The sequence below is a fragment of the Sciurus carolinensis genome, chromosome 2, assembly GCF_902686445.1.
Source record: "Sciurus carolinensis chromosome 2, mSciCar1.2, whole genome shotgun sequence".
NCBI lineage: Eukaryota > Metazoa > Chordata > Mammalia > Rodentia > Sciuridae > Sciurus > Sciurus carolinensis.
The window spans coordinates 163602189-163624048 of NC_062214.1; the positions used below are offsets into that span (position 1 = coordinate 163602189).

General features: G+C 39.6%; 1 protein-coding gene across 3 annotated transcripts in view; it reads right to left on the reverse strand.

Annotated features, from left to right (window-relative positions):
- Esr2 (estrogen receptor 2) overlaps nt 1-21860 on the reverse strand; it is a 65744-nt gene that overhangs the window by 32659 nt on the left and 11225 nt on the right. For 2 of the 3 annotated variants that reach the window (XR_007107280.1, XM_047541822.1), the window contains exons 1-5: nt 19035-19411; nt 16634-16806; nt 8713-8829; nt 4731-5030; nt 205-343 (exon numbers count right to left, since the gene is read on the reverse strand). Coding sequence is in view for 2 of the 3 variants with exons in the window: in XM_047541822.1 (XP_047397778.1) it covers nt 205-343; nt 4731-5030; nt 8713-8829; nt 16634-16806; nt 19035-19396 (1091 nt within the window). In the remaining variant the exon portion in view is untranslated. Of the gene's footprint in view, nt 1-204; nt 344-4730; nt 5031-8712; nt 8830-16633; nt 16807-19034; nt 19496-21860 lie in introns of those variants that run through there. The other variant, XM_047541823.1, reaches the window with a different exon arrangement.

Below are 21860 nucleotides of genomic sequence, written 5' to 3' on the forward strand. Positions count from 1 at the left end.
AAAGGAGTCACGAGATGCTGAATCCTGGCGCTCATGCTCTCTTCTGCTTGAGTTCTTGACCCAGTGAAGGAGCTGATGATATTATTATCCTCTAATTATCCTTTCAGGTGTGAGATTTTAATTACATCGCCTAGGACTTTGTTTCCACTCAATAAGTGCCTCACTCAAAAAAGTCGGAAAAGAAGCACAATATGTTTTTCTCACCTGTCCAGAACGAGGTCTGGAGCAAAGATGAGCTTGCCGGGGTGGTCGATTGAGCGCCACATCAGCCCCACCATCAGCACCTCCATCCAGCAGCTCTCCAGGAGCTGCACCTGGTCCAACAGGCTGAGCTCCACAAAGCCTAGGGAAAAGAAGAGGCGTGAGACACCCGCCCTCCTCTTCAGCAACCCGTTTCTGTAAAGATAGAACAGCACGTTTTTAAAGGCTTAGGAAACACAAGCAATAAAGGGAAATAACAAATAACTAAGGACTGGGGCTGTAGATCAGTGGTAGAGCACTTGCCTCGAACGTGCAAGGTAGTGGGTTCGATCCTCAGCACCACATAAAAATAAATAAGGATATGTGTCCATCTACAACTAAATAATTCTTAAAAATATTTAAAAGGTTTGATTAAATGCTGTTTAAAGGAAGAAAGTTTTGAATTTAAGGTGTGCAATTCATAGTTTCCAGTCTTGAACCTTTTCTAGAGATTAATAAAACTTCATTTAATATTTATTTATTTATTATGTATGTATGTATGTATGTATTTATTTATTTATATTTCCCTCAGTACTGGGGATTGAATCCAAGGGTGCTCTACCAACCTTTTTATTTTTTATTTTGAGATGGGGTCTTGCTAAGTTGTTCAGACCGGCCATGAACTTGGTGATCCTCCAGCCTTAGCCTCCTGAGTGGTTGGTATGACAGGTGTGCACCAACACACCTGGCTTCATGTAATATTTATGAAGAATTATTACCCAAACTATTTGACTCCCTAGGTAGATGCTGGAGAAGAACAGAAAGCCAGAACTGATCCTTGTTAGCAAAACTGTCTTAATAACACCTTAATATGTTTATGAGAAACATAAAGCTCAGCTGCCAGTCAGAGGGACTTCTCAGACCCAATCATGGGACTGAGGTGGGCAGAAGGGTTAGGTGGAGGATGGGGGTGAGGGTCATGTAGGGTGCAGTGCCAGCCTCTGCAGAAAGTCAAGGCTTCGATTGAATTGGTTTCTCTGATTGCTGAAAATTTCCTGTCTAGAGTTAGGATCATTCTACTGAGTGGGAACACCTTTTCTAGGTGTCTGCATCCTAAAGAGCAAATACTACAACCGAAGCAGATCCTTATGGCCTAATAGCATGCATTGGTCACAGAACTGGAAAGAAATGGGTAATATGTAAGGAAGTGAGTGCTTTTAAAGCAAAGTAGAGAACACTGGCCTTCTTCCTTCATACACTATGATAAAAAGATCAGGTGGGGTGACCAAAGCCATAGTTTTGGCATGGAATGAATTTCAGTTTCAATATCAGCTCAGTCCCTTCCTGTTTTTTTTAAGACTATTTTTCTGTAGGAAACATGAGGGCACTGTTGCCTTCCTCTGAGACTTTCCTACAGGTAGGATCACTTAACATACTCATTTTACCAACCAGGACACTGTAGCACCAAGACCACATACGATTCAAATCTTTGAGTGATTATACTGTGAATCTGCACAAAGGTGAGTTTAATGGAGTAATGAATGTAAAGATGGACAAATCCCTTCCACAGTCACATACTTATGCCCAGTTCAGGGTCCTATGATGTGTATACATTCCAATCTCACCCACAGTTATAAACACTATAGAGAGAGAGAGAGAGGTTTCTATTCTTATAGGTATCCAACAAGATCAAGGCTAGATGACATTTTAATACCATTTTGGCTTGGCTAACGACTACGTCAGCTGCAGGGAAGAGAAAATACATCTTAAGACTATACCTAACTTTTCTGCAAAACTTTCAAAACACCACTCTTGAAGAAAGACAAATGTGGCTTAAAAGTTCACTTTTGTTAGGGTACAAAGAAGCTGCAGAGTTTTTAGCACTCATTTTACCACTACTTTCCATGTGGGATCCTGCAAAACAGTGTTTAGACATTTAAAGCAAAAACTGAAGGGAAGTACATCCATGTTCTCTCCTCTGGGAAACAGCAGAGAAAATGAAATCATTCTGGCAAAGGTGAAGATGCTAGACAAAATAAAACGAAGTTGGACACCAGAAAATCCTCAGAAAACTCAGAAGGAAGGAGCCCAGGCCAACAAATGATCACAAGAGACACCATCACCTGGGGTCTTCGTTCCCACAGCTCTTTATCCCCAACATTTCTTCACCTAGCTTCTCACCCCACCTAATATTTACAGTTTACCTAATCCAGTTGCTGCGTCTGAGGCCAGGGGTATATCCCCCGGGCTAAGCGCCCAGAGAGAAACCTCATTTCTTAGGTCACTGTAAAGAAGTGGATGGAGGCACCTTCTCAGGGCATGATGGGTTGCTTACATACTAGGTTAGATTAGATGCTAATTAGTAATTTTAGCACTATAGAGTACTTCTGGTACAGATGCTCCTCAGCTTACAATGGGGTTACATCCAGATAAACCACAGTAAGCTGAAAATATTATAAGTCAAAAATGCATGTAAAGTTCGTTCTAAGTTTTCTGAGGAATCTCCATACCACTTTCCATACGGTTGCACCAATTTGCAGTCGCACCAGCAATGTAAGAGTGTACCTTTTCCCCCATATCCTCGCTAACTTTTATTGTTGCTTGTATTCTTTTTTAAATTTTTTATTTGTTCTAATTAGTTTTACATGACAGTAGAATGCATTTATGCATTTTGAATGGAACTACCATTTGATCCAGCTATCCCATTCCTTGGTCTGCACCCAAAGGATTTAAAATCAGCATACTACAGTGACACAGACACATCAATGTTTATAGTAGCTCAACTCACAATAGTTGAACTATGCAACCAACCTAGGTGCTCTTCAACAGATGAATGGATAAAGAAACTGTGGTATACATACACAATGGAATATTACTCAGCCTTAAATAAGAATGAAATTATGGCATTTGCTGGTAAATGGATGGAGCTGGAGAATATCATGCTAAGCAAAATAAAGCAATCCCAAAAAAACAAAGGCGAATGTTTTCTCTGACATGTGGATGCTAATTCACAATAAAGGTGGGGGGTTAGGGAAGAATAGAGTTACACTGGATTAGGCAGAGGGGAGTGAAGGGAGGGGAGGGGTCTGTGGGTAGGAAAGATAGTAGAATGAATCAGACATTATTACCCTATGTACATAAATGACTTCACAACCAGTGGGATTCTACATCATGTAAAACCAGAAGAATGAGAAGTTATACTCCATTTATGTATGATGTATCAAAGTGCATTCTACTGTCATGTATAACTAATTAGAACAAAATTTTAAAATGATATACCCTTAAAAAAAAGAAATGCACATAGAGCCAGGTGCTATGTTGCACCCTTGTAGTGTCAGCTACTGGGGAGGCTAAAGCTGGAGTGTCACTTAAGGCCATCCTGGGCAACAGCAAGACCCTATCTTTAAAAAAAAAATTATTTAACTCAAATTACCAAACATCATAGCTCAGTCTAGCCTACCTTAAACATGCTCAGAACACCTACATTAGCCTACAGTTGGGTACAAATCCTCTAACACAAATCCCACTTTATAATAAGATGCTGAATAGCTCATGATTGAATACTGAACCACAGAAGAAAACCTGAATGGTGATATGGGTACACTTTCACACCATCATAAGGTCAAAAAATTATGTTATAAAATGTATAAGTTAAAATTATAAGTCCCATCTCAAATCAGGGACTGTCTATATATAAAATAAATAGGTCTGGGGAAGTGTTTACTTTATGGGATGGAAAAATATAGGCTCTAAATGAAAACTCAACAGTGGTTAAGCTTGCTTTTGACTTGATAGCATGCCAGGTCTATTGGTCTATTGATTCATGAGGTCTATTACCTCAACTGCTGATTCACTCTATTTGTCTTTGCACATTAATTTGTGTACATACCACTGATTCTTTGTTGAAAAAATATTTTATAACTTCCTATTTAGAATCTGACGCCCCTTTCACTTTCATTACTGGTCACACTGTAGCCTACCCCACCCCAACCTGCTCAAGATGAGAAGTCCCCAGCCAACATACCAGTCAAGGTGCAGGTCATCTCCCTACCTTTGAACCATGTTCCAGGTTCCAGACCCTGGACTTTCTTGCCCAAATGGTCCCAAGTTCAATTTCAGAGCCTGGATGTGTCTTCCCTGGGTCCATCCTCCCAGACCACATGTAGACATGAGAGGCAGCCAACAGGCAGTGTCTGTGGGAGATATGTCCATACAGGACGGGGTGTGTGCAAGGATGGATCCAGGGTGTGGGGACAGGAAGGGAGTCAGCAACAGACACAGGCCAGGTACCACTCTTTCTGTACCACCATGTCAGGTATAGAGGAACTGAGAAGTCCAAGAATCCTAAACCAGACTGCCTGCCAGGAAATGTGGAAGCTAATTTTGTCAAAATAGGAAGAAAGAATATATTTGAAGTTATAAATCAAGATGTCAAACTATTATATATCTAGACAAAGTTTATGGACAGCCATTTTATACTCTTCACCCAAAAATGTTGGGAGCAGTCCTTTCTAGAAATAAATGAAAGGCTAAGACCCAGAGAACCCTACCGGGAATTTTCTTGGCCCAGCCGATCATGTGCACCAGCTCCTTGTCGGCCAGCTTGGTGAGGGACATCATCATGGAGACCTCCGTGAAGGGTGTGCTGGGGCGGCTCACCAGCACGTTGGGTGGCTCCGCCTCGAGGAGGGTGAGCACCAGCTGCTCCGGGCTCAGGGCACTCAGCAGCAGCTCCTTTGCTCGCAGCGGGTGTCCACCATTTTTCTTGGCTTTGCTCAGGCAATGCAGCTGCTCGCTGGAGCTTTTCTGTCGTCTCGCCATGTGGTACCCACACCTTTCTCTCCGGGAGCCTAAAGGGGAGATCAGATGGCCATTGCAGTGACCCAGAGGCTAGCTCCCTGTGTGGCCAGGATAAAAATGCAGCAACGGTATCCCTGCAGGACCTGAGCCCATCCTCAGAAAGTGCCTGAGAACAGAAGGTCAACTTATTTTCTGGATCCCTGGGGCCTGGACCAAAGATTACAACAGCTGTGACTGTATTAACCAAATCAAACACTTAACACTTCAGGCCTCATAAGTCTCCATTTCAAGGTCTCTGTGGAGACTAAATCCATTTCTCTTTTAAAGAGTGCAGACATAACTCAGTGTCCAAAGTATGAAATTAGGAATTTTCCTGAGGTAGAAAGTGGGGAAAAGTTAAGATTTCAACATTTATAATACATTTTATAATATATTTAAAATATATGTGTATATATATATGCATGTATGTATATGCATATACATATGTGTGTGTTCTTGTCACAAACTTACACAGACAAGTATATTTCAAATACATTAATTGAAAAAAACCTGGAAAATACAAAAGGATGACTTTAGGCACAAATACTTTCTGTTTTTTATGCTTTTATACACTTTCATAGTTTATAAACAAAATTAGAATCATGGCATAGATACTATTTCATAATCTTTTTCTTTTCATTAAAAATGTCATGATAATTAAAAATTGCACATAGCATTCTGTTATATTAGTATAGTATCATTTATTTAAAGTCCCAGGCTAAAGTAAATCTAGTTTGCTATAATTTCTTTAGTAGTTTAAATATAATAATAAACATACATTTTCGTATATGTATCAAATTACTTCCTTATAATAAATTCAAAGAAATCAAATTGTTGAACCAAGGCAAACATACATTTAAAATTTTGATGTACATTGACAGATTACTCTCCAAAAGTGTTTCAAAAATTATAACCTAAACAGTAGTTTAAGGACCACCTATTTTCACATAATACCATTGGGTATTAAAAAACATTTTTAATATTTGCTATTATTATTGGAAAAAGATAATTATATATGTAATTATTTATTAATGAAACAGCCTTGCCTTACCTTATATCTTTAAAATTACTAGTGAGGTTAACTAATATGTTTGTCCTTTGTATTTGTTTACTTATTAATTGCCTATTTGTTTATTTTGCCCTTTTCTTTCCTAAAATATACAAAGGCACTTCGTATAGTAGTGATAAATAACTTTGTCAGATGCAATATTCATCTTATTTGTTTTTCTTTATTGTTGTTTTTCTTTATGGTACTGGGGATTGAACCCAGGGGTGCTCTACCACTGAGCTATACCTCTACCCCTTTATAATTTTTATTTTGAGGCAGGGTCTTGCTGTTGCCAAAGCTGGCCTCAAACTTGCAATCCTCCTGCCTCAGTCTCCTGAGTTGCTAGGATTAAAGGCATACACCATGGTCTCTGGCTCACCTTACTTGATATATGTCTTTAATTTTGCTCATGGTGTCTTTTGTCATAGGAAGCCTTAATGCAGAGTCAAATCTGTCTTTTTGTTTTATATCAATATTTTATATATTCTCCCTTATCTTCTTGAACATTTGTGTGGTTTGGATCTACTTGGAATTTTATGCATACCTACATTATATGATATTTATATTTCATGTTATGTTCTTCAAATGGATGTATAATTTCCCCAACACTAGTTATTGAATAAGCCTTCCATGCTGATATAAAGTCTTTTCATTAATAAATAATTGTATATAAAATTATCTTTTCCCCAGTTTTAGAGATCTACTTTTCTATTCCTGTGTTAGTACTGAAATGTTTCGTTAATGTAGGTTTTTGGATCAGAACACAATAGAACAATGTCTTTAAGATGGTAAGAAGGAAAAACTCCTCCAATTTTGAATTATATTCCGAGCTAAACTATCATTCGAAAGTGAGGATAAATTAAAGGCATTTTCCATTAACCAAAGATTGAGAAGACATATCACTCAGTCCCACAAATGTTCTTTAGCATGGAATGAAAACATTGAGATTCAAGAAGCAATAAGAAAATAAAGTTGTAAATATGATATTAAATCTAAGAAAGCATTGAATGAATAAAATAATTATTATTATTATCTTTTGAAGATATAGAAACAAGGTAAACCAAATACCATACAAAAATATGTAAGATGAGAGAAAAATATTTTGGTTAGAATTTTCCAAGATTTTCTGTCTGGAAAGAAAGAGGTTTAAATTCTCAAACTAATTAAGAATGTATTTCAAAATGTCACTGAAGAATTTAAAATAGATGCCTGACTTCCAAACTAATACAAGAAGAAAAAAAGAATATGAAAATGTGATCAGCTCCTAAAAAGAAATATAAAATATATGATCAAATTTTTTAAAGCACAAAATAAGATGATAGGAAAGAACCCAAATAGTAATCACAACAGATAAAAAGCAGACTAATTTCACCATTTCAGAACAAAACTGAAATCATAAATATTTTTGTTTTATTTTCATTTTTTTGAAACAAGTTCTCACTAATAGTGTAGGCATGTCTCAAACTCATGGGCTCATGTGACCCTCCCACATCAGGCTCCCGAGTGGCTGGGACTACCTACAAGTAAATGCCACCATGCTCAGCAGAAAACCATATATATTTTTAAATCTAGAAATAAACTAGCTATAAGAGATACATCTGACATAGAGAAAACCTGAAAATAAAAGGAGAGAAAAATATATAACAGGAAAAAATTAGCCAAATAAATTGAAGGTACTCTATCAATATCAGACAAGCTGTAAGGGAAAAATCATTATTAGGGATAAGGAGACTCATCACCAGATGATAAAAAAGATAAATAATTTTAAACTCAAGTGCATCAAAACAACAATAACTAGCCTCCAACCACAACACAGAAGAGTAATGAAAGGTGGGGGCTGGGGTTGTGGCTCAGGGTAGAGCGCTTGCCTCACACGTGTGAGGCACTGGGTTTGATCCTCAGCACCACATAAAATAAATAAGTAAACAAGTTAAGTAAAGGTATGCTATCCATTTACAACTTCAAAAAATTTTTTTAAAAAGATAGGGAGAAAAAAGAGAAAGATGCTTGTTTTAATTTTTTCAAATAATTAGTTACAAAGAAACAAGTTAAAACAAATTCCAGGCAACATATAGACTAGCAAAAGAATAAGAAAAGCATAGGCAGAGCTGAGATGAATATATTTAAACAAGTAAGTGTGACGGGGTACTGTGGTGCACACCTGTAATCCCAGCTACTCAGGGGGCTGAGGAAGGAGGCTGCAAGTTCAAAGCCAGCCTAGGCAACTTAGTGAGGCCCTGTTTCAAATAAAAATAAAGATAAAAATAAATAAGTTTTCACTGTGAACATTTAAACCAGGATGTCATTCTTGGAATAGGACTTTTCAAGGTCTCAGGAAGGTAGTCATCCAGCTTGTTTAAGCATTTCAGTGGCTGGAAGTTCCCTCTCCCATGCGGTGGCCTATTCTGTTGCTAGACCACTTGAGCTGTGTCAAGTTACTGCCCATTTAAGGCCAAAAACTGTCTCCGGCAGCTTGCTCACACTCATCTCAGCTCTGTCGTCTGCACTTCAGGGAACTGGTCAATGCAGTGTGACCGCTACAAATCCTTGAAGATGATTACTACGTCCTAAATCTTTTGTCCCTAGTTCCTCGAGACACAGTTTCCAACATGGCCCCATACAATAAAAGGCAAGCGAACACTCACCACATTTCACCATTCCTACTTCATAGCACTTCCGAAGTCGGCAGGCCTGGCAGCTTTTACGCCGGTTCTTATCTATGGTACACTGATTTGTAGCTGGACAAATATAATCATTATGCCCTATAGCACAGGGGAAAAAAAGGAAGGTTCGTGTTACAACATTTTGGTTAAATTTCTTCCAGGCCAACAACACTAATAATATTACCCAGCTGACTGTTGGCAAAATTGTTAAGTTAGTTCAACCCCCTAAGGAAATCAGGATGGAGATTCCTCAAAAGACTAGATATGGGACCACCCTGTGATTCAGCTATACCATGCCTCAGTGTTTATCTGAAAGAATTAAAGCCATCACACTACAATGATACAGGCATACCCATGTCTATAGCAGCAAATTCACAACTGCCAAATTATGGAACTTGCCCAAGTGACCTTCCATGGATAAAGAAAATGTGGTATATACACAATGGAGTTTTATTAAGTTGTAAAGAAAAATGAAATTCTGACATTTGCAGGAAAATGGATGGAACTAGACTACCATGTTAAGTGAAAGTCAAACTCAGAAGTTCAAGGGATTATGTTTTCTCTCATATGTGGAAGCTAGAGAGGAAAATGGAAAAGAAAGGTGAGGGCAGTCAAAGGAAGTCAAAGGGAGATCAGCAGAGGAAAGGGACCAACCAGTGGAAGATAGGGAGGGAGGGGGGAGTGCTGGAGAGTGACACTGGCCAGATTATATTATTATACTGTATACACCTGCAAATATGTCACAATAAATCCCATCATCATGTACAACTCTAAAGCACCAATAAAAACAGGTGGAGAGAAAACATTACCCAACTGAGAGATAGAGGACAGATACAGGAATAAATGCCAAAGTTAACCCACATTGTCACCTTGATAATAAGTAAAGGAGACCTAAGAATAGCTCAGTACCCTGCCTTTTGGCTGATAGATTATTCCCTCCATATTACTAGAATTCTCAAAAAATATATATATATATGTTTAGGTTGGGTGCAGTGGCACAAGCCTGTAATCCCAGAGGCTGGGGAGGCTGAGGCAGGAGGAATGCAAGTTCAAAGCCCACCTCAGCAACTTAGCAAGGCCCTAAGCAATTTAGTGAGAGCCTGTCTCTAAATACCAAAAAAAAAAAAAAAAAAAAAAAAAAAAAAAAGTGGGGATGTGGCTTAATGGTTAAGTACCTGGATTCAATCCCTGGTACCTAAAGAGACAAATAAATACGTTTAGAAATATTCTCTATTGGACATGGAAAGTAAAAGTCACATGAAATTGATTTGCTCCCAATCACAGAGTTCCTCAAGAGTTGTGTATCAAGTTACCAAATTCAACTGCTTGTATTATTTTACATATATCCCTCTTTGGGATTTAATATGATATTTTTATGGGAATTAATAATTGAATAAGAAAATTCAATCAAAAGGAACAAATAAAGAAATTAGTGGTTGCTCTGGGGAATGAAATTGACCGGATTATGTTGTATGAATGTATGAACATGTGACAATGAATCCCACTAATATGTACAATCATACTGAACCAATAAAAAAATTTTAAAGCAGAAATTAGCAATCTACATAAGAACAGAAAGTACTCCTGCTTAATTGTGGGGTTATTGTTCTCATTACTTTATTCTGTTCCTCAGTCTGTAACCCTGCAATATACTAGAGTGAAAAGGACATTTCCCCACCAATGGTGTTGGGTTTGGCTCTGGGACTTACTTTAGCCAATGGTATGTTAATAGATGTGCTATTCTAATAGTTGGCTTGACCTCTTGAATGCCTAAAAGGTAGGCACTGGTCCAAGGAGAATGTGGGGACATGTGGAGTAGACCTGAACTCAACCCAAAGGCCAACACCAGCCTTATGGAGTAGAGTCACCTTTATCAATTCCTGGACCCACCCATACAAAAACTAAGGCTTAGTGTAATAGGACATTAAGTTGTTTGTTATATAACAACCTCTAAGACAATTATACTTTAAATTCTATGTACAGAAGAGATAAAAGATACATTTCAAAAATCATTATTTCAGAGGCAGTATGGAGAATGGATTAGAGGCAGCAAAACTGATGGAAGTCAGGAAACCAGGTGAGAACCTGATATAGCTGTGTAAATGAGGTAGGAAGGATGATAAGGGACAATCCATCTGTGAAAGGTTTAGGAATTAGAGACTATCATAAAATAGATAGAAGTGAATAAAGTATTTGGGTACCTTTCTTTCTTTCTTTCTTTCTGAACTGGGGATGGAACCCAGGGATACTTACCACTGAGCTACATCCCCAGTTCTTTTTTTTTGTTTTGTTTGTTTGTTTTGCTTTTTAATTTTTTTTGTAGTTGTAGATGGACGGAATGCCTTTGTTTAGTTTTATGTTGTGCTAAGGATCGAACCCAGTGCCTCCAACACGCTAGGCAAGCGCTCTGCCACTGAGCTACACAGCTCCAGCCCCCTTTTTTGTCTTTTACTTGGAGAGACAGGGTCTCACTAGTTGCTTAGGGCCTCCCTAAGTTGCTAAGTTGAACTTGTGATCCTCCTGTTTCAGCCTCCAGAGCCTCTGGTATTACAGCATGCACCACCATGCCCAGCGATGCCTTTATTTCTTAACTGTGGCTTTCTAATAAATAATACAGCCGGAACTTCTTACCTTAGGCCTATAATGGATCAGATTTCCAGTGCGGGCAATGGATGAATCTCAATGATAAATGAACAAGTGAGAAAAGAAACAAGTCCCAGGATCCAGAGAAAATGAAACTATAGTGCTGAGGGATGTATGCACAGGTGGTAAAATCCTAGTAAGGAAGGCAGAAGTTAGGACGGTCTTACCTCTGGAAGGGAGCGAGCTGTAACTGGAAGGGCCAGCAGGGGCTCCTGGGTACTGTGGTACCCTATCTCATCACCTGAGCCCTGGTTACACAGGGATTTACTCTACTATTCTTTACACTGAACATACTGCATGCAGAATTCTGCATGAATTTTTACATACAGTGGCAAATTAAAAACTCCCACCTTGTAACATACTTCCCAATCTCTCAGACCAATATGAGTATCTCATTTAGCAAAGAAAATATATGCGAAATGTGACTTTTTGAGCTTTGGTTAGGCCCTTTTTCTTCAGTTACACTTAAACAACAAGTTAATTACCTTTTATTTCAAAAGATAGCATCTCTAATTATACAGCCTCATAAAAATGAGTACTTTGATCTTTCCCTCTATATATTTTATTAAAATATCTTTCCCTCTACACATAAGGACAAGAGAGCTGGGAGGCTCTATCACTTTTGGGTGGCAGAACTGGGGGTGATTTAACTTTCTCCTTCACTTCTTTTTCCCCACATAATTTGAATGGTTTTTAATGAGTATCTATCATATTTGTAACAACGGAGTGTTTTTTGTTGTTGCTGTTAGTAATGCTCCAGTGAACTAGGTGCAGTGGATAAAGAGAGTGGGGAGGGTGGGCCCTGAGCAGGGTGACAGAGGCTTCTATGGAGGACCATCCCCATGGGGGGTAGTGAAGCCCAGGTGGAGTGAAGAGGGTGTCTGCCTGTTGGATGGACAGGGGCAACAACAACAGCAACAACAACAACAACAAAATTTGTCATAGAGAGGTATTGATTAAAGAAGTGAACATAGTTAAAAATAATAAGAAACAGGTCCTTTGTGTTAGAGAAAGGAGACACAAATATGCAAACAGGAGGACACTAGAACAAATCTTGCATTACACTTCCACAGCGTGTATATGGATGCACACACGTACATCATATTACCTAACTCTGTCCCCTAAGAAGATCTGGAAGCAGGGACACTTCATGAGTAAGGAGAAAACTAGTACTCAGATTTTCTCTCTCTCTCTCTCTCTCTCTCTCTCTCTCTCTTTTTGGGGAGGGGATGATATTGGGAATTGAACCCAGAGGAGCTTTCCTACTGAGCTACATCCCCAGGCCTTTTTATTTTTTATTTTGAGACAGGTCTTGCTACGTTGCTGAAGCTTGCCTGGAATTTGAGATCCTCCTGCCTCGGCTTCCAAGTCACTGGGATTACAGGCCTGTGCCACCACACCCGGCTATAAATACCATTCTCCACTAAGAGGAAACAGGTCTCTGTGGAGAAACTACTTATTCCAGGACTGGGGCAGGCAAAGGACAGGATAAGCCTGAAGCATCTTATAAAGAAGTGCCCAAAGAATTATAGGAACATGCCAAAAAAGACACAGAAGCCAGTTTAAGGTTTCCTGCTGGTCAAATCCGAAATAATACAGGCATCAAAATAATAATGTCACTAAAGATAATAATCCATTGCAGAAAATAGGAAATCATAAGTTATAATAATAAAAATTAATTGACTAAAAGTTTAATGAACAATAGGAATACTTACACAGTCTCAAAGAATTTCCTAACAAAAAGACTCATTAATTACAAAGATAAAGTGGGGGGAAGCACACACACACAGAACTTTTACAGAATATAAACCTGGCAGACATCACCTTAATCATATCACTAAAATGAACATCACTAGTAATGGGACAAATTCAAATCACGCACCACAGGAAAGGAGCTGATGGGAAGCACACAGCATCATCTCTGAGGTATCCCTGCCAATAACATTAAGCTTAGACTAATGAGGAAACATTAGACAAATCCAAAGTGAGGGACATTCTGCAAAATAACTGCACTAAATCTTTGGAAGTGTTTATGATCATGAAAATTAAAGAAGGACTCAGGAACTACCCTGGACAATGGAGAATAAAAACATAACAATTAAATGCAAAGTCTGTTTCTGAAACTAGATTCTCCAGCCATGGAGGACACTGTTGGAAAAACCCAGGATTAGAGGGTAGTACTGTATCCACATCGATTTCCCAATTTTGATACTCATATTGTGGCAAATACGAAATTCAATGTCTTCCACCATCATTTCAAGTTGTTAACAGAATCCATTCCCTGCAATTGCAGGACTAATTAAAAAAAAAATTTTTTTTTGGATGTAGATAGACACAATACCTTTCTTTTATTTATTTATTTTTATGTGGTGCTGAGGATCGAACCCAGTGCCTCACACATGCTAGGCAAGGGCTCTACCACTGAGTCACAACCCCAGCCCCTTGCAGGACTGAGTTTTAAAAACTGTCATTTAAAATTAAATTGAGTACCAACAAGTGAACGAAATGTACAACCTATTGTCGTGCTCAACACTGTATCCATAGAGTCTAGTACAGTGCTCAGTAAATATTCATTCAGTGAATTTCAGTAGGGACGTGAACAACAAAAAAAAAAAGAACATGCTTTTAAAAAATTAAGCCAAGCCTTCATCTGGAACAGAAATGAGAGGAGCTTCTCCCGTGTTCCCTCCCTCTGTGCTCCACAGCCCAGGAGAGAAATGGCAGTGTTTATCACCGTGATGGCAACTCAGTGTGCGAAGAAGCCAACAAGATCAGCATGAATGGACGACCCGGCACAAACAGCTTCCTGCACACTCTTCCAGTGAAAGGGACCAGAAAGTGAATAAGATATGGCCCTAGAACTTACGAACTGAGTTGGCAAGACAAGTTTAAAATTAGGAAAACAAAAGGATGTTAAACATAACCAATTTCTCAAGTTAACAGTGTACCCTCCTGGCCTATTTGAGAACATTTTAAAGAACTGAATGGCCATTTTCAATTACCGAAAAATATGAAAATATGAAAAGGCCAAAGAAAGGATCATTTAGACCTTAAGTAGTTGTTACAGCATAAACTCTTTCCTTTTTGCAGATTTTGAATTTGACATTCCTGGCTGACGCAGGAGGAAGGAATGACATTGGGAAAACTTACTTTCAACTCTTATCAGCTATAGTCTCAAGGTTCAAAAATATTTTAGCCAGACAGATGTTTTCCCAACAGCAAAAAAAGAGGATCCTCTGTTTTTAAAAACATAGTTAATTGTAATAGGTCAAAATTTCTTCAAGGAACCCGCACAGTGGCGCACGCCTGTAATTCCAGTGGCTCAGGAGGCTGAGGCATGAGGATCGCAAGTTCAAAGCCAACTTCAGCAACTTAATAAGCTTCTGAGCAACTTAGCAAGACCCTATCTCAAATAAAAAGGAGGGGGGAACTGGGATGTGGCTCAGTGGTTAAGAATCCCTGAGTTTAATCCCTGGTACAAAAAAAAAAAAAAAATTCCTCAAGGGGTAAAATTCTGGAACCTCAGAAAGATATAGAATTCAAGAATCATATCAAGCTGGGTGTGGTAGCACACACCTTTAATCCCAGTGACTTGGGAGGCTGACGCTGGAAAATCTCAAATTCAAGGCCAGCCTCAGTAACTTAGAAAGACTCTGTCTCAAAATTTAAAGGTGGGGTGGGGTAGGCCGGGACTGTAGCTCACTGGTGGAGGCCCTGGGTTCCAACCCCTACCACAAAAATTTTAAAAATATACATCAAGAATTCAGTTCTGAGTGTCAGAAAATGTGAACTCTTCATATCACATATAGCAAGGAACTGGACCCAGCCTAATAATTTACTGCTATAGTGATCCTAAATAAAAATATTTAAACATTAGACAGAGTTTCCATCATCAACTTCATTTCACCTTTACAACAACTTGAGTATCTGCGTTTCCTACAGGAGGGAACAGGCTGGAAGGTGAAGCCAAAGAGTTATTAAAAGGAAGATCCAGGACAAATTGGTGGTCATCATACAGGGTAAATTTCAGAGGACACATAGAAAGATAATTTTATCCACCAACATTCTTCTCCTCACCACCCTCTTAATCTGCACTTATCAGTGGGTGAGTTAATTGCTATTTTCCATCTGCATACTATGAACTCCCTTAAGGTTGCTGTTCTTAACTGGTTAAGAAAAAGGTGCTGAGACTTTGAGGGAAAAGGAAAGAAAACCTCCATGGCACATGTTTGAATCCTACAATGTGGGAGGCTGAGACAGGAGGATCACAAGTTCAAGGCCAGCCTCGGCAACTTAGAGAGACCCTGTGTCAAAATTTTCAAAAAAAGGAAGGAAGGAAGGAAGGAAGGAAGGAAGGAAGGAAGGGGAAAGGAGTTCTAAACAGGAACATATGACATTGCCTGGGGGAGGGGGGCATCTGAGGAAGAGGTTTTGAGGCAAAGAGAAAGAAAGGAACACAGCCAACCAGAGAGACTGCAGCACAATCAGGGCTGGCATGGAGGGGGTGTGGCAAGGATGTGTACAGCGTTGGGCTGACTGATCCTGAAGCCAGGCACGCACAACTTGAAGTTGATGAAAAAGGTGATTTTTAAAAATTAGCAAACTAAATAAATAAACCTAGCCCAAAAGGAAATTGAAGAAGGTTAGAGAAATAATCTAATCCCAGAGCAGAAAACACGGAGCCATGCAGGAAACTCCACAGAGTTCAAGAAAAAGACATCGTTGCATCAATTCTCAAAGTCCGCTGCAGCTGAATTCCTGATTTCTGACCATTGCCATACAATCTATTTATTCTCCTTCCCTCAGGAGCCATCCCACTATCACGCCTATTAAGCGTGCCCTGCATTAAACTAAACCTCTGTACCTCCTAACGAGTGCACCTTTTTCAAGCATTATCTTTTTGAAGCTGTAACTGAACATCTTCTCCCCATCATCCTGGGGGCGAAGATGGAAGCAAGACTCTTTGGAGTTGGCATATGACCTTGGGGTTGTGGGGTAGAACAGTACAATCAGTGATAAGGTTCTCTGCACTTGAAACAACCCACCTACCCACTCCTCCCAGCCCACTCCCACCCACACACCACACACACGTGCACACACACACACACACACACACATACACACATACACACACACGATCTTCTGAATTGCTCTTTGAGTATATAGAGTATATCAAACAGGTCAATGGTGAAATATCTACCAGGTCATCTCTGCAAAATTGTTTGAAAGCAAAAGTAGAAAACTAAAAGAGTCATTGTACCTTGAATGCTTCTTTTAAAAAAGGCCTTACATCCTTCACACGACCAGACTCCATAGTGATATCCAGATGCATAATCGCTGCAGACCGCACAGAAGTGAGCATCCCTTTTTGAACTTGGACTAGTAACAGGGCTGGTGCAATGGCTCACACTAACCTTCCTTTTCAGTGTCTCTCTGGGAAGGCAAAGAAAATATCCACTGTAAAAGAGCATAAAGGGGAAGGAAGGGTTTATAGGAAAAAAAAAAAAAAGCATGAACATTGCCTAATTTAATCACTTTGCCTTCCAGGACTCTTGACAAATGTATTCTAGGAAATCTGATGGAGCAGAACTTTTGTTCCTGATGTCAGATGTATGTGGAGAATGACTGATGTGTGAAAGTCCTCAGGTGAGTCCACGCCCTCCCATGCAGCACTAATGAGCTCTAGTTTGAGAAGGGTTGGAAGGAAGCAGAGGCTCAAAGCTTGGTTCCGGGCAAGGAGTCCCAAGGAGGAGCAGAACCCTGCAAGGGAACACTAGGGGGCACTAAAAACACACCTGGCAAGTTCCTAACTTTGTCAGAGCCTGTTTGTTTTGGAAAGGGAATGGTAGAGGTATTACTGATCCATAAATAAAGATAATTTTTCTATTACTTAATTTGTTCAAATAGTAACATAACTTTTATTAGAATTCAAACTTGGCATCAAAAATATTTCTTCTTTTAAAGAAAATGAAAAATATTACTTTTATATTTTTAAAGTGTATTTATTTGTTTTGTAGTACTGAGGATCAAACCCAAGATGTCACATGTGCGAGACAAAGGTTTGAACACTGAACTTTGTCTGTGCCCCCAGCCCAACATTACTTTTAAAAAGTTATCTACAATTTTTGCTGAATGTGGTGGTCCATACTTGTAATCCCAGCAGCTCAGGAGGCTGAGGCAGGAGGAGAGCAAGTTCAAGGCCAGCCTCAGCAACTTAGAGAGGTGCTCAGCAACTTAGCAAGACCCTGTCTCAAAATAAAACATAAAACATAAAACTGGGGTCGTGGCTCAGTGGTAGAGTGCTTGCCTGGCATGTGTGAGGCACTGGGTTTGATTCTCAGCACCACATACAAATAAATGAATAAAATAAAGTTGAAAAAAATTTAAAAAAAATAAATAAAACAAAAAGGGCTGGGGATGTGGCTCAGCGGTTAGGTGCCCCTGGGTTCAATCCCTGGTGCCAAAAAAAAAGAGGTGCAGGAAAAACTGGATATTCAGATACCACACACACATATACACACCACAAAACACAAATTTTTTATAAAGTTATCTACAATTTTATATTCTCTTTTTTATCTCATCAATACAAAGTTTTAAAAAGAAGAAAAATAAAATTACTGTGTAACATTTTCTCAAAGTTCCTTTTTAAAGTATGTATGTGGGGGATTGAACCTACAGCTCCACACGTCCAGCACATGCTTGACCACAGAGCTACATCCCCTGGCCGATTTCTCAAAAGTAAGACATTTGAATACCCAATATGCCCTAACGTAGTTCTCTGCTTGTTTTAGAGGTTGATATCTTCTTTTTAAAAAAATTGTTGGTAGACCTTTTATTTTATTCATTTATTTCTATGCGGTGCTGAGAATCAAACCCAGTGCCTCACACATGCTAGGCAAGAGCTCTACCACTAAGCCACAACCCCAGCTTAGTTTCTCTCTTCTTTGTCCTTCTTTTGATACCATAGCCATAGTAATCATTAAAAAAAAAAACTAACAATTTTGGGCTGGGGAGATAGCTCACTCAGTAGAGTGTTTGCCTTGCAAACACAAGGCCCTGGGTTTGATCCCCAGCACTGCCAAAAAAAAAAACTAACAATTTAGACTGAAATAATTCATCATGTTACCTTGTATTTAAAGGGTTCCAATATTTAATTTCAGAAAATTCTAACAAAAGTCTACATTTAAATGTTTTCTCACCAAGCTTCATAAAATATTATTTTAGTTCACGGTTTAAAAAGCTAGTACCAATTACCTCTCCAGCCTTCACATGGCTCGCATTTCATTTAAGTTGTAATACTGCCACAGTTACTTTTATCCTGGAAACAATTTGTCATGAACACTATGTGATGACTCACAATATGACTCTAACCTGAAAGCAAAGTAAAAAATGTATTTTTCAAACTCAAATACCTTCATCAGGAGGAAAGTGATTCAAGGTCAATCTTTAACCTAAAGATAGTCATCATGATAGTGAATTCTCCCCATGACACCCATCGACAAGCACAACCTTTTAATGAAGGCATCATATGTCTTTGGTGCTCTAAGTTATCTAAGTGACGAAATAAAGATCTTGTATAACACATATCCTTCTTCTCATTAAACCACAAAGTGAGGTGCATAATGCCCAAAACTACAGTTCAGAAAGAAGACTAGGTTTACCTGTTTACAGGTGAGGGGTGTTCCAGCGATCTTGCCTCACACCAAGAACTCTTCTGAGGCTCTGCATACAGAAGTGATGGCTGACAATGAATTGCTAAAGGAGAGAGGTGCCCAGGAGTCGGCCACAACACATTTGGGCTTGCGGTCTGTGGACCAGGCCCACCTCCTGAGTTGTCTGCAGTGCTGGAGATACCGTAATGTATCACAGCAGGGCTGTAGAACGTCACGGCCGAATATTCATGATGGCTGTCTACATAGGAGGAAGGGATGTATATGGGGCCATGCTCCAGGGGCAGGACTGATTGACTGCAGTTGTAGGAGGCAGGAGCGTTAAGTCTAGGTGGTGAGTTTTTAATATCCATGTCTTAAACAGGCAGCAGCTGAGAAAACTCCTTGTAAGAAGCACAAAGGGACATTATACAGATCTCAAGGACTCAAGGACTCATGGGCAGGTATAATGGCTGTAAAGAGAAACAAAAGAGACGGCTATGAGCTACAGAAGTAACTATTAAAAAATGTTCAAACATTTTTATTTTTTTAAGTGCATACCTGTATATAGGATTATAAATTCACTCAAAAAGATACACGTGAAAATGTTAATTACAGAGGGGTAGGAAGGTGAGGCGTGAAACTCTCATTTTCTACCTCATTGGCTTCTTTATTGTTTCATTGTTGTGGTTATTTAACTGTAATTTATTTTAAAAGACTTTTATTTTATTCTACTTTGGATTTTATTGAATTCAAAGAAACTAAAATCAAGCTGTACAAGCATAAGATAAACCAGTGATAAGGCCTGCTCAGACTATACTGGAACAGACAGAGTTCATACCAGAGCCCGCGTGAAGGTGGTTTTATTCAATATAAACAGACATGAACAGGAGCAACATAGCGGCCATAGAAGGAGCCCACTTGAACTTTTTGTGAGTTGAGTTCTAGTGAGGCTCTGTCAAGCCTAACTTTCTTTTCTTACCAGTCAGGTAACAGAACCCATCTGCTAATACCAGAAACTTGAAGGTTCCTGATCCAGCTGGAAATGACTTCAACATAAAGCCTTTTACCTAGTTGGCTGCTTTTCCAGTTTAGTCATCTAGCAGGTTAATTTCAACATGACAAAAGGTGTCATCTGGATGGCTACATCATGCACTAGTGACAAGGACAGGTTTAATGAATCTTGTGCTGAGACTTTTGGACCTCCTACTTGGTCTTCTAAAATATTTTTTAAAACTAAAAACCACAAGAATATATAAAATGCCAGTGAGTATGGTTTTTCTAGAACTAGATAAGTTTATTTGAAAGTTCATGTGGAAAAATAGGAATAGCCAGGTAATCCCTAAAGGAGAAGACGAGCGAGCAGGGCTAACATTATGAACAGATATTCAGATCACTGTGTTTCTCCAATACTAACAACTATGGGACCAGTACGTTTGTGTCATCAATCTCTTGCCTCTCAGCTTTGAACGTGCCCTCCAGTACAGGCTCCACAATGAACGCGTGTCCCTTTAAGACTGTATTTAAAATGAGCTCAACATTAAACCTTCTCAGTAGAGAGCACGGGAGGGAAACCGCAGAAGGAAGAGGCTTGCTGCAATTTCTGGCCCCAGTGGAGGTTGGCCAAGTGGGTATGAGAATCCAGTGGAGAGTCTGCCCTAGGCGCAGGTCCTGCACAAGGTCCCTCCGCAATCTTATAGCCTCAGGTTGGTGATAACTTTTCCACAGTCACCCATCCAGGCTGTGGCCCCAGGGGTCAACACCTCAAAGTCATTCACTAAGAATCATCACCCTGGCCAGGTGTGGTGGTGCAGGCCTGTCATCCCAGCAGTTCAGGAGGCTGAGGCAGGAGGACTGCAAGTTCAAAGCCAGCCTCAGCAACTTAGCGAGGCCCTAAGTGACTTCGTAAGACCCTGACTCAAAATTATATATTTATACTGGCTGGGGATGTGGCTCAGTGAAGGAGGAGGGGGAGAATCACTCCACAGCTTGCACTCTCTGAAGGCCTTCTGGCCTTGAGGGCACCAGGACCTACACTGCTCAGGCACTACCACTGGTTACTCACTGCCACCTGCACAGGGGCACTTTGTAGGGTACATATTGCTGACCCAGCAATGGCAGACCAACCTGGCTAATCAGTCAACATCTCTGCTAGTTAGTGGCCAAACCTCTCTTCTCCAGTGAGGTTTAAACTCCTTCTAAATTTATCCTTCCTTAGGTGTTACCCTTCAGTCATGGGGTGCCAAAGAGAGTTTCCTTATCTTTTATACTTAATCTGTTACCATAGTGGGTAATTCTTTAAACTTCCCGTTAGCTGGGTACGGTGGTAGAGCCTGTAATCCCAGCTACTTGGGAGGCGCAGGCAGAAGGATCGCAAGTTGGAGGCCAGGCTGTGCAATTTAGCAAGATGCTCAGATGCTCATCTCAAAACAACAATAACAACAACAAACAAAAGTATTTTCTTAATTTTTTTATGTTGATAGACCTTTATTTTATTCATTTATTTGTATGTGGTGCTGAGAATGAAGACCAGTGCCTCACACATGCTAGGCAAGGCTCTTCCACTGAGCCGCAACCTCAGCCCCATGTTGAAAGTATTTTGTAGTTTCCATCCACTGAGTTCACCCAGACTGCTACTGTAACAAAACAGAAAATCTGAAAATAGAAAATCCAAAACCAAAACTTTTTGGAAAGCTGGTATGCTTCAAATCACTGGGAAAACACTGGAGAGTAGTCTAGACACTGAAACAAAGAACAGTGCTCCATATCACACACTGTACCAGAACAAACTCCAGAAATCCAAAAGTGAAGAGAGATGGAAGAAGGAGGTAGGGGAAA